An 18,381-nucleotide genomic window follows, 5' to 3' on the forward strand; every position below is an offset into this window, starting at 1 on the left:
TACCATGAGCCATAAGCATAATGTTGGATGATATTAGTGCCCATAAATATAGACTGCTAATAAAAGATTATTCTCAACTTTTATTAATAAAACAAAATAACAACCAACAATAGTATTTCAGCAAATAGGCATGATTAGACTATTTTCGGGTGTGTAAAAATGTTGTATGAACACTTGACTTGCATCTGATTGAAAATACAGTACAAACATATCCTATAGGGATTCAGTCAAAATACAGTTTTTTCGGGATGCCAGCAGTCTTAAAAACCAGTGCTAGAAACCGGACACTGGGGAGACGAGCACTTACAATGCTGGTGCTAGAATTCCAACTATCAGCACCCTAAACATAAGTCTGCTGGGGCAGGTTGGCTAGGTCATGGGGGAAAGGGGGGTTCTATGGTTAGGTTTAGACAGTATAGGGAAGGTTAGCGTTAGGCTGCGGTAGGGTGAGGGGTAGGTTAAGGTTAGTGTTTGTATTGGGCTTTTGGGTTAGGCAAAAAGCAGGGAGGGGTAAGAACGAAGGGGATCTAGTTATGTTTAGGCTGAGGAGGGGATGATATATAGAGTTACGCACTAAGGAGGGGAGTAAGGTTTAGGCTGTGGGGGGAGGGTTAGCGAGTGGGGTAGATTAGCAAATTTACCATCAGGGTGCCATAATTCTACATATCCCAATGTTGTTGGTTTTCAGACCACCGGCATCCCAAGGGCTGGCATTCTGATACCATCCCGTCACATATAATTAAACCCATTTTTCTGTTGTTTATAGAAAAATTACATATTTGGACATATTTGACTATTTAAACACCTCTAGATACATATTATTAATTGGGAAGGGTGTACCAGAGGCACAATGTCTTATCATTATTATATTAAAATAAAGACTTGCCATAGTCATCTATAAGTCTGGAGGTACCAACTAAAAGCCAATATTTCTCACACTGAAACCGGCTAAATCTTAACACCAATTTCTAATTAAATAACACAAATTCAAGGATGTGGGTTTTACCTGCAGTAGACAGTTGAGTGACCTACTGTAGATGACAGCTAATTCAATCAGCTAATTCAATCAACCTAAACCTCAACACAAACTTATACTATACAATAAGAGAAAGTAATATTCACAAATCTAGCCTGAATACACCATGCACCGCGAGATGCCTGGCGTGAGTGAATATGTAAAATGCGTCATGCCTTCACAGAACCTGAGATTAAATATGACGTTACATGCGATGTAGCAGAATACAAGCTATTGTTCTCTGATATCTGCAATTTGGCAGTGGCTTCAGCATTCTTCACTGTGTGGCTGCTTGTACAATTGTGAATGTTATTGGTAGATATATTTATGTAAGGTTAGTTTTTAATGCTACTTCTCTTAGGCTATGTCTGAGTATGGTTATCAACTGCTTTGGTATTACAAATTTTGGTGCGAGTGATGTAAAGCCGAATTTACTGTAGATGTAAATACAGTAGTTCAGAACTTCTCAGCTTACAGAGTGTGCTTTTTTATCATTATTACTCATATTGTGTAGATACACATAACATTTATTGCTTTGGCATCAGATTACTTACAACACAAGAACATCTACAGTAACCATAGTGATGGATGTGATTGTCCCTGAGGAAGGTCATCTAATACTACAATTGATATCACACTGCCTTTTATCTTTCAAGAAAATAACCTTTTATTATGCTTCACAGGCAGTTTTGAAAAGATATAAAGTGCCACTGTTTTCTTGAAGTATGTTGGTAAGATTCATCCTTTCTCCCTGTTAGTAGATATTCATAGCAAAACAACACATTTATTGAGGGATTATGGCTTATATGATGCATTACTAAGATTAATATCAAGCATCTGATGTTTAGATTTTTGCTTCATCCTTCCACATAATTGTATTATGAACTGAATCTATAAATGTACCTTCATGAAATGTAGTCTGAATACAGGAAAGCTGATGTCAGTTTTCCGTGCAGTGTAGTTATGGCAGAACTGGGGATACAAGATCGAGCTTTGCCTGAGAACCATACAGCCAAATATTGGAGGAGGAAAAATAAAATTTGCTGAGAAAATGAAAATGGGAGCAATTATATACAGTATCTATTTATTTTAGTCATGCTACAGTGGGTGTAGTCATATGATATACATGGAAAAGAAGACTCTTCTAGGCCGGGTCTATATTAGAAATTAGAAACTAGAATTAGAAATTACTAGCTTGAAACAGATATTGAGTAAAATAAGAAAGCATTATGGCTGCATCTGTATCTGTGACAGATGAAACACATTTGTAGATAGGGAGAGAGGAGATATAGGTATTTTTATGTGTTCCCATTTGACACTTAGCGGACTGTAATTGAATTAGTTAAAAGCTACATGTGAAAGAAACTGTTGCAAGAACAATAACTTTTCTGCTCCTTGGTACAGAAATTAAATTAGTTAAAAAGCAACAAAACTAATTTACTTTAGTTTAAGGTTATACCCATCATCAAGGCAAAAATACTTGATAAAAAAATCAACTACGTGTACTTTTCAGATATGACACAAGCTACAGGCAGCACCACTTACTTCCACCCCCTCGGAAGTAGTGTATGGGCTTTATACTCACTCCTGCTGTGGGAGAAGGGCACGGCATCCTCTACTCATGTGAGCAATTGTACCCTGTGAGCGCCCGCCCCCAGACATGTGACATCATGATGAGGGTAATAGTCCTTGTGTTGGCTGAGAAGGTAAGCTTGCACAGCACAGCCCCATTATTATGACCCTAACTTGGTGATAGTGACATGAAAGCCAAGTGCAACATTCCCAGTTTAACAATGACACTGAGGAGCAGTATCTAGTACACTAACTTCTCGTGTAAGAAACTGCTGGCTGCTTCCCCTTCATGTCATAAGTTAGTAAAGTCTGTAGGACTAGCAGGGCATCTTTATATTGCTCATCAAGTGTTTAACGTGTCCGTTAATCACTGGGACTCAATTAACAGCACAGGTTCACTTAACAGTTTATCAGCCCTGCAGCCGATTGCTAAATTATGTTTTTTTATAATTTATTGGTGTAATCCCTAAAATGATTTGCAACTCAAATGAAAGGGAATAATTAGCTAGGACATCATTAAATTTATATATGAATAACCTACATATGTTTACAAATGAATATTAAATAATAACTCGTTTTGTACCCTTCTGTTGGCTATATTATAAGGTTATTTCATCAAAACCAATCCTTGATTTTACAGTTTTTTGTTTTGCTGTACAAAGTGCTATTCATAAGTCTATGAATAGGTAACACAGTGCCAAGTTGTCTGATTTGGTATAATTACAATTTTTTCATTTACTTAAAGACATAATAGCAACAATACACCTTAGAAAAAACTTCTGTTTTTTGTTCTTTTCTTTCTTTTTTTGTAAACAAACGTAACAATTTTACAAGGACACAGTCCGGAATGCTCACCCTGGAGCCAACATGCAGCACTTTTAAAAGCTGTTCTGAATTCATCGTTGTCCGTTGCTAGATTTATAGGAGCACTGATATTAAAATAAGACCACTATTTAATATGGTTTCCCCTTTAAATCCGGAGAAGGAAACCCAAGAGTTGGAGTGGATGAACATATTACTGAACCTGAAAGGTAGACTGTTTTCAAATATTATAAATCCAGCATACTGTATGTTCAATAGTGAGTTAGTGAAAACATTATAGGTGACATAAATTATATCTTCATTATAACAGCATTTTTCATTATTTCATTAGAAAATGTTTCACAAAATCACCCATCTCTATGCTGATATTTATAAACCTAAATATTGTGAAATAAGTCATTTTTTGTGCCTCTCCTCTGATGTGCTTCAATTATTCAATTTTCTCCTCTTCAATTCAGTTCTTAGATGTTATGTAGACATTACCTTCCCTCAAGGCAACAGGTAATATTAATGATGGTTAGGAGTACTAGGTTGAGTTGAGGTGTCTTTGTCGTTCAGGATGTACAGTACTGTACCCATATAACGTCTATTGTATCTTAGAAATCTGTAAAAGAAAAATAAATATGATACTGTTAATGATTTGTAAATTTAGACGTGTTACTTAGAAGTCATTGTCTCATCTGGGAATTATTTTTATTTTTTAAAATGTATGTGTTGTGTGATAGAAATTCTGTAGCATTCTCTGCCCAAAAAAGGCTGCAGGACCTGCAAGAAGAAGTTTCACTCGGCGTGCTTGTACAAATGTTTTACCTCCAGCAACAAGTCTACCTGCCCCCTATGTAGAGAAACTTTCTTTTGAAACATGCCAGCTAGCAGATCCTGTCGGTTACGCCAAAATACCATTCCACAAACTGCCCAATACTGCACTAGTAAAAGATCTGTGTTTTTGTATTTTAGCATTGTGTGAATCTTTCTATGGTCTGGTAATTAATATACAGTAGCAGCTGAAACTTTTTTTTCCCTTCCATCAAATCACCTAAATGTGATATAACTATTTCTGTGATGGTTGTGTCAACATCTGGATATGAGTTTTGTCCTATGCTTTCTAAATGGCATATACCATTTTGATTTTAATGATTACAGAAGCAATACCTTGGACACCGATTTTGACACAAATATTAAATTTAACTAAATAAAGTGCAAAACTTTAAAATTTAGCAGATAGTACAATTGACATGTACAGAAATGAAAGCCAATATTTGCTTGTAAATGTTACTGTATTTTATTTTAGGAATGAACCATATTTTCAGTAAAATACATTGGAGAAAGGAAAAAAAAATGTTTTTTGGCAGTGCGAGTTCCATTATTACCATAATATATTACATAAGCCCATTACATATATATTGCATAATACCATTTTTCTCTGGCTTTGGGCCACTTGACGAAACAAAGATTTTATTGTTGTCTATGGGTTATATTTTCCTGAAATTCAGCAGCACAGCAGAACAATCTTATCTGTGGTGGATACACCTCAACTTCTGATGGTTACATGATTATAGGTTTCTCCATTAAAGCATCCTTAGCCTTAGAAGGTCACTTATAAATTTTATGAATCTTTTATCTCTTTATTTATAAATATTTTTCAACTGATAAAGTACATGTGATGTGCTAATTAAATTTTCAGTGTCATAGACCCAGCATCAGTATATTTTCATGTTGGAATCCCAGTGATGTCCTGAGAAAACCATTAAAAAAGCAATAAAGTGTCCATAAGGACATTCCACAGAATTTAATTACTTTAGAACAACTCTATCAAATCATTCAATTTAAAACACGTATTACATTATTCTAGCGAGTAAATCTTGGAATTAATGAGGGCCATATATAATCACCGTAATTCCCTGATATCATCACTGGTCATCGATGTGTTAGGGAAAATCCGCATGTTAAAAATCTCTGACTCGCTGAACCTGATAAATTTATTTAATTGGAATTGGTAAATGTTAGATTTCCCGTATTCCCAAATCTAAGCAGACTAGGGAACCAGGGCATTACATTGCAGATGTATGGGCCTCTTAAGACTGGGACTGGGTTGTTGTCTTTTTTGCATATTTAAACTTTTTTGGACTTGTACTCATAAAAATTCACTTACAAAAAGAAATTGTGTCTAAACATTCTATTGATAGAAATATAAGATATTTAATCAGTAAAAATCCTATGGGTGCAAACAGCTCATTTGGTCCCAGCATGCCCTGCCCTAAAGTATGCTAAAACTCACAAAGGACATGCTGGGATGCGTAGTTTTACAACAGCTGGAGAGCCACAGGTTGGCCACACCTACACTAGTGTTTAAACATCAACTGGCTGATTTGCCTGGGGGGGGGGGGGGGGGATCAACCTGGCAAAGGTTTGCTGGGCTGAACATGTGTCCCTTTTCCATCCCCTTAGGAGTCAAATTTTTTAAAATCCCTGCTTAGTGGGTGGCTGGCTGCGAATAACTGTCACAGTTTCCAGACCACCCAGCAGGTCATATGTCCTTGTTCGCCCAGCAGGTACAAGTACAAGTGGGAAGTTCACTGTCACATTTTCCAGAACACATTGATGATGCAGCAAATAGCAGACTGATGTTTTGCTACATAACTTAGATACCAAGCAATCAAATTACAGGACACGATTTTGGTGTAATAGAAATAAGGTGTAATACACAAAGGTGCAATAAAAGTGGGTTTTTCTTCTATTAATATATAAATATTCAATATGATTGTAAACAGATGTTAAGTATCTAAATCCCTCAGAGACAAAGTACAGTTACTTTAGGAGGAAACTCATATCTTGGATGTACACAGAACGATGACATAATGCTTTGTACAAACATATGGATGTATTAATTAAATGCATGTACTGTAGATTGGCCATGTTTCCATAATTCCAGTATGATCAGAGGCCAAAGCCAAGTTCTATCCAGCTCTGTTACTATTGCATGATACTTTTAGAACTGCATACTGTTGCTTTTTTTTGTTACTTGTAGAAAACTAAAACTGTGTACTTTACAATGTTGTCCTTTAAGATTTAAAATACATTCCAATATGGTTTTTAAAAATAATCTCTCATTACTAGATGTGTTAATCATTAATTTATCATGATATTTTACAAAGTAACATGTTATTTAGCCACTTTATGTGATCCATTCCATGAGTGGTTGGCACAGGTTTTAACTTCACTAATCTATTGAAGAAACTGGAAACCATCGGCTGTAGTACAGCTGACTTGTAGGTGATTCATTTAGTATAATTTTCCACTCTTAGCCTTTTCGGTATATTGGAGAGTATTGCCAGCCAGTGTAAGGTTGGGGCACCAGGCTCAGATGTAGGTCTGAGCTGGGCTGCACTATTTTCAGCAGGACACTGATCTTGAATATATTTAAGTGACTTATACATTCACTGTAAGTTCTCTGTGCGTAGATATCAGCTGGACTCCTAAGCTGTCTCTACCAAGGGCCCAGAGCAGTGGTTCCAAACTGGGTTATATGGTACCCTGGGGTGCCTCGAGACATTTGCAAGGGTGCCCTATGTTGGTGGCCCAAGTCCAATTGAAATTATTTATGATCAATGTAATAGACAAAACCAGTGCTTGTGGCTAAAATATGTGGACAAACAGATGTAAATCCTGTCCCTTACCATATAACTGATCCTAAGGATGATATATAACAAACTTTTGGCCAAGAGGTGTCATTAAAAAAAACAACTGAAACTATAGGGCAAGGTGGCCAACCAGGGCTTTGAGAGCTACTAACAGTTCATGTTTTCCCCACAACCTAGCTGGTGCACAGGTGTAGTCATTACTGTCACATATTCAAACATGAACTGGATTCATTCCTAACTGACAAAGGTGGCCTGGGACATGAACTGTTGGTAGCTCGCAAGGGCCAGGGTTGGCCACATTTGATCTATAGCACCGTGATTCAAAAACGCTTGGACATCACTGGCCTAGAGCGAGTACGGCCGGCTGTACTTGGATGTTTTTTAAAGTGGCAATCATTTACAAGTCATGGTTTTTGCCTTGTAAATGAATATCCCTTTTAAAATAAAGTCTGGGTTCAGCTGACATCTTGCATAGCTGATAGACTCACACAACATTACATCCACCACTAAATGTCTGAGGGCAAAGAAGAAAAACATACAGTATAAGTTGGTCTATTGTTCTTCAAACATGATTTTTACACATGTAACACCATAGTGGCTGCCTTTGGAAACATTCAGTAGAACATCAGGACAATCAGAAGTACAGTACTAGCATCTAGCATGATTTCAAAAGAATAATACTAACCTTTACATTCATACTTGAGATCAGAGAAAAATACCATTTCTTGGGAGAATACAAAGAGTCCCAGCCGTCCACCTGCATATGTCTTATCGTAGAGTGGCCCAGAGTCTGCCATGATCTGTTTTCCTTCAAACACCACAACTCTATGGGGAAAACAATAGTTGAGATACAAGGAAATGATCCAGGTAAAGTATAGCTAAGATCAAAGAATCGCCTCTTTTTCTACATTTTCATAGTCCGCCTTCTAAATGCTCTCAAGTCAGAACATATTTTATTTTCAGATTTTTGGACCAAAAGCCAAAGGAGGTTATTCAGACCTGATCACACACCTGCAAATGCATACGGCTTGTAGTATATATGAGTGAGGCCATCTTGCAACAAAATCTTTTTTTTATCCCTGGCCGTAAGCAAGTTGATTGACAGATAGCTGGCTTTTGTGGGTGGTAACCGGATGTTTCCTGGAAATGTCAAGGGAAATGCAGGAGTGCCCGGTGTATGCAGGTGTGTCGTGAGATTTCAGCTCCAGGTCCAATCTACCTGTTTCTATCACAGCTATCAAGTATGGCCTCGGCACAGACTGAACCCACTGGAAACATTATTTGATGGTGAGCGGCTTGCGTATGGATTTGCTGCTAATTGCAGAGCTGTGATATTTTTGCAAGCCTTGCACATCAATTTGCATGCTTACATAGGGCAGGATTTCACACTGGCTGGGCGACAATTATCTGATTGCAGGGCTCTGCAATTTAGCAGCCCAGCGATCAGTTCTAAATAATCCCCAAAGTACAGAGGGGTAGATGTATCAAGCAGTGATAAGGGAGGAGAAGTGATAAAGTGCCTCACTGGCCAATCAGCTCCTGACTATTAAGTTACAGGCTGGGTTGAAAAGGGTACAGTTAGGAGCTGATTGGCTGGTGATAAAGTACCAGGCACTTTATGACTTCTCCCCCCTTATCACTGCTTCATACATCTACCCCAATACAGTATGTATGTATCTGTATGTATCTACCCAATATGTCATGCAGAACCAATAAACCAATTAAATATTAGTTACCATAGCTATTTCATGCACTTACCCTTCAAGTATCATCTAAACACTTACTACTGTACTTGTGCCGTGACTTTAGTAATTATATAACTGAATGTATGGCCTGCTATCAGAAAATGTATAATGTTGGGGGGGGGGAATGCTTAGAGTGGATTGGATATGAAGAAGTAGATTTATACATGCTGCAATGTTAAATTGGTAAAACAGACTTAGGGGGTTATTCTGGTTCACTCGCAAAGGCAAATTCACTCGCTAATTGACAAAACCATGTGCACTGCAGGTGCGGCAGATGTGCAGAGAATGTTAGATTTGGGTGTTATATTGTTTCTGTGCAGGATAAATACTGGCTGCTTTATTTTTACACTGCAATATAGATATCAGTTTGAAGTACAAACCCCACCCAAATCTAACTCTCTCTGCACGTTACATCTGCCCAGCCTGCAGTACACATGGTTTTGTCCTTTAGAGAGTGAATTTGCCTTTGCGCGTGAAACAGAATAACCCCCTTTGTTTTTAAGTTGTAGTGTTCTGCAGTTCCTGGTGTGTGAGACAGGGTCAAAACTGGAATTTTTATCACCCGGGGAAAGGCAGTAATTGTCCTCAAGGCAGTAATTGCCCCAAATGCCCTATGCATCGGTCACATGGTCCCCCAGCAGCATGTTTTACACATGCCCCTTGTATTTCCCACATGCCTTCTATGTTCCCCTGTGTTCTCCAGATACATACATTGCATTTCATCATTATACTGTACTACATCACTACATTACATGCCCCTAGCTGCCGTATATTACTATACTATATGCCCCTATATACATAGGCGTGCGCACGGGGGGTGCCAGGGGTGCACAGGCACCTCCTAATGCCCGCTGGCACCCCCCACGCGATTGCACGCAAAATGCGCAGCAGCACCGTTAGCCAGCGGCGGTCAGGACAGCCTTACTTGCCTGCCGCTGCCGCCGCCGATCTCCAGCCCGCAGTGCAAAAATAACACGGCGGCCGGGTGACTAGGAAGAGCTGGCTGTGGGTTCCATTCAAGATAGCCCCCGGCCCCGCCTCTATAGATTTCACACGCTAGCGTGACATGGTGACGCCACTGCACTCCTGTTCTCCTGGCCGCGCTCCTGTCATCCTGCCCACGCTCTCCTCCCCTCCAGTGCTGCCTCAGAGAGCCAGCCCAGCAGCACGGTGACGCGCCCTGGCAGAGGCAGTGTATGATATCCACGCTTATCCCCCGCTGGCTGCCGCCGCCGATACCCTGCCCCCCGCCCCCCCCCCCCCCCGCTGGCTGCCGCCGATACCTCCGGCTCCTCCTCCGGCAGCCGCTGATACCCATGCCCCCGCCAACAATATCTCTAGCCCCTCCCCCCCCCCAGGGACAGGGGCAGGGGCAGGAAACCTTTAGTAAAGCAGATCGGGTAATGGTCTGAAAGACAAACTTTTAGAGACAGCGCAACTGCATGTTGAATTTGCCGCTGTCTGAACTAATCACTGCTCGCAGTCACTCCTGATTGGCTGTGAGCTGTGATTTGCTTCAGGAGAGCGGCAAATTCAAAATGCCGCAGCTCTGTCTCTACAAGTTTGTCTTCCAGCCAAGTCCCCAATCTGCTTGACTCGAGTCCTAGGAGCAGCAGTCTCCTGCATCTCAGGAGCTTTGTATATGGATCCATGGTCTCCTGCCAAGCCTGTCATTGAGACACCAGTCCCATTTTGTCCACCTCCTGATGGTGGCCCTGCAGCAGCACGCCCGGCGCCCCCCCCCCTCCCACTCCCTCTATTGTCCCATGATTAAATGGACCCCCCTGCTCCAACATGTGCTGCCCAGCAGTAAGGCGATAGTCCAGAGGCATCTCGTAATCCCGCACCTGTGAAGCAGAGAGGAGCCGTGACGCCTAAGGAGCAGCATGGGACAGAAGAAGAAAGAAGGAGGGTAAGTTTGTAATTGCTTTATGAGTCAGAAGGGGGTTATAGGGTGTGTCACATAACGTGTAATGGCATTGCGGTGTGCCTCATAATGTGTAATGGTATTGTGGTGTGTCACATAATGTGTAATGGGCTTTGCGGTGTGTCGCATAATGTGTAATGGGCTTTGCAGTGTGTCGCGTAATGGGCATTGCGGTGTATCGCATAATGTGTAATGGGCATTGCGGTGTATCGCATAATGTGTAATGGGGATTGCGGTGTATCGCATAATGTGTAATGGGCATTGCGGTGTGTCGCATAATGTGTAATGGGCATTGCGGTGTTGCATAATGTGTAATGGCTATTGCGGTGTTGCATAATGTGTAATCGGCATTGCGGTGTGTTGCATAATGTGTAATTGGCATTGCGGCGTGTCACATAATGTGTAATGGGCATTGCGGCGTGTCGCATAATGTGTAATGGGCATTGCGGTGTGTCACATAATGTGTAATGGGCATTGCGGTGTGCCGTGTAATGGGCATTGCGGTGTGTCACATAATGTGTAATGGGCATTGCGGTGTGTCACATAATGTGTAATGGGCATTGCGGTGTGTCACATAATGTGTAATGGGCATTGCGGTGTGTCACATAATGTGTAATGGGCATTGCGGTGTGTCACATAATGTGTAATGGGCATTGCGGTGTGTCACATAATGTGCAATGGGCATTGCAGTGTGTCGTGTAATGTGTAATGGGCATTGCGGTGTGTCACACAATGTGTAATGGGCATTGCAGTGTGTCACACAATGTGTAATGGGCATTGCAGTGTGTCACACAATGTGTAATGGGCATTGCGGTGTGTCACACAATGTTTAATGGGCATTGCGGTGTGTCACACAATGTGTAATGGGCATTTCCCTTTTTTAGAATGTGTGCGTTCTTTATTTTTAAAATATCTTTTGGAGAGGCACATTTTTACTGTTCCCAATACTGGTGTGCACTGTTAGAGACCAGAGTTGGGGGGGGGGGCCATTATACATTTTTGCTATGGGGCCCACAAAGTTCTAGTTACGCCTCTGAAGGAGGGTACTCTGGGTGTGGGTTAGGATTACTGTTACACACTTAGAAATTATGTGTATTTCTTTTCTATTCCAAGCATGATGGACACGCCCAGTAGGCGGTGATAGACACGCCCAGTAGGCGGTGATAGAAATGCCCCTCCAATTGTGCACCCACTAATAAAATGGGCTGCGCACGCCTATGCCTATATACGCATTACATCACTACATTACATGAACCTATACGCTGCCCTACATTACTACACTATATGCCACTATACACATACAAATTACAGTACACACCTCTTTATACCGCACTACATCACTACACTACATGCTCCTATACACAACACCACATCACTACTCTGCCATCCCCTATATGTTACACCACATTACTACACTGCACGATTCTATATGCTACACAACATCACTTCACTGCATGCCCCTTTACACTACACTACATCACTGCACTGCATGCCCCTACACACTACACTACATCACTGCACTGCACGCTGCTATATGCTACATCACATATGAGTATGAAAATACCATTTATTTGAGGGGTAATTTACTAACAAGTGAGAAAGTGCTCTGTAGAATAACTAGTAAACAATAAGGCACATTTTTTACTGATCTATCTATAGACCAGAGCTATTTGCTGAATGGTGTCTAGAAGTTGCTGTATACTCAGTATATAAACCCCTCTGTATACAGTATATCATGTCATATACAAATAATGGAATACCTAATGAAACCAGTCTTTGGCCTGTGAGTCAGATGCCACCTGTAAGCAGTATAGTCTTTCCAGCCAACATTCTTGGGATCGTGCCACAATGTTCGTACCTAGAATGTAACATTCAGTTTGAGTTAATATATAAAGTAATACACATTAAAAATACACTAAATAGTTTCATGTTGTGTAACTTTTACTAGACACATAATGATGTTATACCTCTCCTGGTGTATTTCCAGTATGCCACAGAGCATTTCTCAAGTGTTCCCCAGTGCCTGTCGTGGAATTGACAACTTTTAACGACACCCCAGAGTAACCATAGGCTCTAGACGGCTTATCCTCCCAATATGTCTGTGTGACTTGTTTCCACATGAGCACGTAGAACCGACTGCTGGACTGATAGCCAAACACAAAGCCAGCATAATCGTCATCACGGTCAGTGTTCACATAGAATGTTCCACTGAAATCCACTGCACTGAATTCATCAAAGCCTGAGAGAAAACATAAGCAATATTTATTTACATCATACTACTGTAGCTGACTTTTCAAAGCCCCCCTCTAGGATAGTCATAGAGTGGGCAACAATAATGTATGTGGGGTTATTGTTGCTCTTCCCCATTTGGTCTAACCAGAAATGTGCTGCAGGGGTGCATCATCAAAACTCAGACCTCTAATACCGCTTTCAGACAGCACTCTAGACCCGGGTTATTGCTGTGTTCTTGCGGCCAGAACATGGGTCAAGGTGCAGTCTGAAAAGGCCACCACGGGTCGAGCAACACGGGTGTTAAACCCTGGTATTGACCAGGGTTGAACACGGCTATGACCCGTGTCAAGTGCAGTGTGAACGGGTGCCTGGGTCGAGCGACCCGTGTCCCGTTCACAGTATGGAGGAGGCAGCACTGTCAGCTTCAAGTACTGCCTCCTCCCAAGCCCCCGATGACGCGCCGGCGCCCAGCTCCGCCCCATGTGACGTCACCGACTCGGCAATATGCCGTGTCGGTGTCGTAACTTTCAGACCGCATATGCCGTGTTGCTCTGGGGATGGGACCCGTGTCCTAATCCCGTGTGCGACACGGCATTTGCGGTCTGAAAGTAGTATGAGTGGCATACAGGTGGCCCCTGGAATTCTGGACACTCCTGGGCATTGCAGAAGAGTTGTCCAGCATCACTGTCATCGGTTACATGCCATTTGTAACCCTTTGAGTGCCAAGGGAATTTGTCTGAAATAGGTGTGAAAATTGGCAAGCAAACATGTTTATTCATCATAATGACCTGTAATGTTTACATTATATACAAAATATGTTTTTTGACACAACATTTTTTATTTGAATTTATAAAACAAATGTGAGTGACGCTGATGTTGGCACTCAAAGGGTTAAGCTTTGTAATGAATGCAATAACTGCACAAGATTCATTAGGTTCAACGGCACAAATGTGTTCTCATACACATATCTGCTTTGTGCTATATGGCGCAAAACACCTGGTAGGATTGGGCACTCTTGCCAGGGATAGAGACTTCCATGCTTTAGTACTTAACTCCCTAATAGTGTACTAAGTCACTAATGATTTATTAAGTAGCTAATAATATACTACTGTAAATACTGCATACTAGTGACTTGTGCCTTACATTGTTGTACTTAATCTGCTATTGTATACCAATGTCTTTGGGACAAAAAAAATAATCATCTGAAACACAGTACTTAGTATACTATTAGCTATAGTACTTAGGGGGGTATTCAATTTGTGACAATTTTTTTTGCCAGATGAAAAATATGCAATATTCGCCCGTTTTTTTAGGGCAAGTTAGATTTGCCTTATTCAATCTCCATGATGATGTTTTTGCTTGAGCAAAAAATCCGGCACAGGTGAAAACCACGTGGATCATCAAATGTGCCACCAATCCACATGCTATGGCGAATTTGCAGACTTTTCGCATGATTTTGGGTCCATTTTCACCCATGCCAATTTGACAAAAAAAGGTGAAAAGGTATGGGCAAAAATGTACTCAAAAATGGCCAAAAAACACTTGTGATTGAATATGGATCAGGGAATTATTAAACCTTTTTCACTTGGCAAATAAACATGGTAACAACTGAATACCCCCCTTAGAGACTAATTCATGCTTGCACACAACCAGGGCCGGATTATGGGAAGGGTAATAGGGGGGCCATCCTGGGGCCCCTACACATTTAGGGTGGTCGGCGGGTGGTGGAATGGGACTACCGTGGACCCGCGGTTGCAGTGGGCAGCAGCTTTTATTCAAAGTAACATGATCTTAGTGATTTTGCATGCAGCAAGTTTTTCATTGGAGAGTTATTGACAGGAAGTGGTAATGGGGAGTGGCAGAAAAAATGCAGACATGTCAACGCCATTTTCAGGGCAAGTATATGCCGCCAGCTGCGATCATGTTTGTACAAAAACATGGCATCTGCGTCGCTACTGCCAAGACAAGTCTGGGGTGCTATATGGCTACCCACGGACTTTGTGACTTTTTTGGTGATAGATATGTGTGGACATACAGTATCTGTACACTACAATTTACTTTTACAAACAGGTGAATAAGGAAAGTATTCTTTTCTGGAGTAAAGGGTAAGTGAAAACATCATTATGCTTAATCTTGAATTTACATTTTAATAGGCACCTAGGTAACTTGGGAAATATCCCTATATTAAAAGTACTTACCTACAGCAATACCAGGATCAGAATTGGCAGTTTGTACAAGTTCTTTGCCCTGATGGCGAATCACCCAATTTGGATCAATTTGTGCTGTCCCCTTTGGATCCAAGTGAACCATCTGGAACTTTCGAAAGTCAGTTTCACTAATCCCACTGTTCTCTGGGCAAACATCATAGATATCGGGAATGCTGTCATTATCGAAATCATCTTTGCAGGCATCACCTCGCCCATCACCTTCAAGAAAAATATTTTGGCGAACTTAGTACATAACACAAATCAATTTGAAAGTCATTGCATACATAATGCAGAGGTGCATGTTTTTGTACCTCTGTCAACCACGGTCAATGGGCTGCAGAAAACATTCCAGATTAAGTAAAAATAAATATTCATCTCGGTTCATTTCACTTGAAGTGAAAGTCTGTGGTTGAGTCTATCACAAGAAAGTACTATTAATCTTTGTGTCTTGCTGTGAGTACTCTTGGCAGGGATAACGGATAGAAAGGCAAATCTTGCTGTTTCATTATATTCTGGCATGCTGCAAGGTATGTAATTTAGCAAGGACCGGCTTGGGTCTTTTATCCATGACATGGCTGCCTGCAGCAACATTCCTTGATGGATATTTAATATCAAGCGCATAGTATTGTGGCTTCCCTATCAGGATCAAGATACAGTAAATCATAAAATTAGCTTACGGCTATATGTGATTGCAGATGAAAAATGAGTATCTTTCAGGGGAAAGTTGTAATACATGCTTAAAGACAGGGAAACCAAAAACCCAAATATCTAGCAAGAGATCTTCCAAGTAATCATATTTAGACACAAGGGCTGATTAGTAGATTGGTCATAAATAGATCCTGGTTGTTGTAAATGTAACAAAAGCTTCTACTCTTGGCAGTTGAATAGCCACTTGTGAACGTTTACATTCAAGCATGCTGCCTATGGTTTGCAGATCTGGGATTTTCGAGAGTAATTACAGAAGGTTCAGCGGGTTTACTGTATACCCACTGATGGTTGGAGGCAGACAGTATGTGCAAGATTATATAAACTATCATAAGGTCTCTGACAACCTGCTAAAAGTGTCCCCTGCCTGCCCACTCCTCAATCTGATTACTACAATACAAAGTCCCCTCTGTTATCTATACCTACAATATATAGTCCATTCTGGGAGCAATTATAAATGAAGACTCCATTCTGGTGAACAGTGTTCAAGGTAGTGTCTAACATGGCAGCTATTTTGCAGGGTAACCTGATGCAATTAGTGTACCATAATGTATTTTCAGCTCTTTGTTGGGAAGGGACCTTATCGGAGAACGTCTCTCAGTAACAGCTTCTTCCTAAATTCACGTGAGAGTTTGCATTTCATATTGCAAATGTATGTGTAAAAATGTATTACAGCTGAATTAAAAATGTGGATTGTGATCAATAGGGCCGTGAGGCCCCCTGGCCAATACAGGCTTACTGCTTTGCATGTCAGCTGTTTTTGATGAATAAAAAATACGGCAATCTACAGTACATAGCACATCCAGAAGCCATTGGCCAACATTTGTTTAATAACTGTCTAAAGCACATTTTTATGTTGTCAGTCATATCATGGTTTAAAAAGGCAAATAATAAAGGCTAATAGAGGATGGCCTTTGTTTTGCAGATGACCTATTGGCTAATGCATAGCAGACCGCTAATCCCCATCATTTTACAGCTATATTGCAATCTACTGAAAGGTGACCAGTGTATAGCTGTCACAGGGGTCTATGTACTAAGGCTTGGGAGAGATAAAGTTATTCTATGTTACTAAATATTTGCTACTGTATTTACAGTATCTACAGTATATAGCCACAAATAGAGCTTTTCTGAACATTTGCAATGTTTGGAAAGTATGCATTTTGTGCATATATTATATAATACGAGCAATTTTTACTAATTTAAAAAGGAACGGTCTCAGATATAAGAACATTTGCCAACAACATTTGGAACACTGGGAAACTACTGTAAATGGCATTTCTCCTGGTTAGGACACATTTCTTAACATCTCTCACATTTTTATTATGTAAGAGAGAATAAGAATGTACTGTAAATGTACCTTAAACATTACATTACCTTTTGAAGAACAGCTTTCATGTATGTATGTATGTCATAGCTAGGCATGTGGAAAGCAGTTTGACATTAGAGCACACACATCAACATACTCTTTCTTCAGTTTGAATCATACAAGGGTGCTTTAAAAAGAGATTTTCCTTCTGAAGAAACCGCTATATACTGATACAGCGGAGAAATGCGTCAAGGGGCAGAGCTAACCTATCTGCATGAGGGATCAACGGGAGTCCCCCCAGTGCTCTAGCACCAACAACGCAAGCCGTTCTCTGGCAGGAGAGATAAGTCAGAACAGCCTGGGTGAGTCTACCTACATCTCGTACAATTTCTCCTAGTCCCCGGCAATCCAGAAATTTCCATCTAGCTGTGTGCCGAAGGTGGGCAGCTCGCTCACTGCATACAGACACATCAACTGGTCGTCAACAGGCGGTGACAGCTGGCAGTGTAGCTAGAGCTGTCTGCGGACAGGACGGACTGTAAATATAAATACCGGCTACTAATCACTTTCTAGACTTCCCTGAAATTGTTACCTCAAGATTGTGTACAGGAAGTCACCAATATAATCCCATTGTAGTGCTCAAGGAGAGTTCACTTGAACTTTTAATTATCGGGACTAGCAGCTGCTGTAAATATTCCTAAAGGAGTATTTGTTGTGTTGTGTATATGTTTTTTTTTTTTTTTTTATATGTATTTTTATCATAAATCTTTACCAAGGGTATCATTTTTATATTATATGTATGTACCAATAAATTTAAAAACATTTTGAACGGTTTTCAATTGTGTGGCGCTCTCTGGATGTATGTGTTTATTCACACACATCCTTTTTCTTAGTGCTTTAAAAAGATTCACTTGCCATTAGACACATCTTGTAACAAAGTCCTTTAGTATCCACTTCATAGCGTGCTTAGTCCAAAACAAAATATACTTCCTGTTGGGAGCCAGGGACTACAACAACAATGTTTTTCCCTTTAATTAGTTTTTATTCAAAAATCTACCCCTCGTTTCCTGATCGTTCTCCTTCCATCCTAACTCATATCTCCAACTGTCTCTCTGCTGTCTACTCTTGGATGACCCAGCGCTTTTTTAGACTTAAAATATCAAACACTAAGCTGACCTCTTCCGACCCTCCTGCATAAAACCTGACCAT

The 18,381-nt window shown here is 40.6% G+C and overlaps 1 protein-coding gene across 1 annotated transcript in view; it reads right to left on the minus strand.

The window, feature by feature from the left end:
• Positions 1-60: 60 nt before the first annotated feature.
• Positions 61-18,381, minus strand: part of THBS2 (thrombospondin 2) — a 94,752-nt gene continuing 76,431 nt past the window's right edge. The window contains exons 18-22 of the mRNA XM_083176275.1: positions 15,153-15,380; positions 12,690-12,961; positions 12,483-12,580; positions 7,736-7,875; positions 61-4,013 (exon numbers count right to left, since the gene is read on the minus strand). Of these exons, the coding sequence (XP_083032401.1) occupies positions 4,006-4,013; positions 7,736-7,875; positions 12,483-12,580; positions 12,690-12,961; positions 15,153-15,380 (746 nt within the window). The 3' untranslated portion in view covers positions 61-4,005. The remainder of the gene's footprint in view (positions 4,014-7,735; positions 7,876-12,482; positions 12,581-12,689; positions 12,962-15,152; positions 15,381-18,381) is intronic.

This window comes from Crinia signifera, chromosome 3 (assembly GCF_055691185.1).
Source record: "Crinia signifera chromosome 3, ASM5569118v1, whole genome shotgun sequence".
Lineage (NCBI taxonomy): Eukaryota > Metazoa > Chordata > Amphibia > Anura > Myobatrachidae > Crinia > Crinia signifera.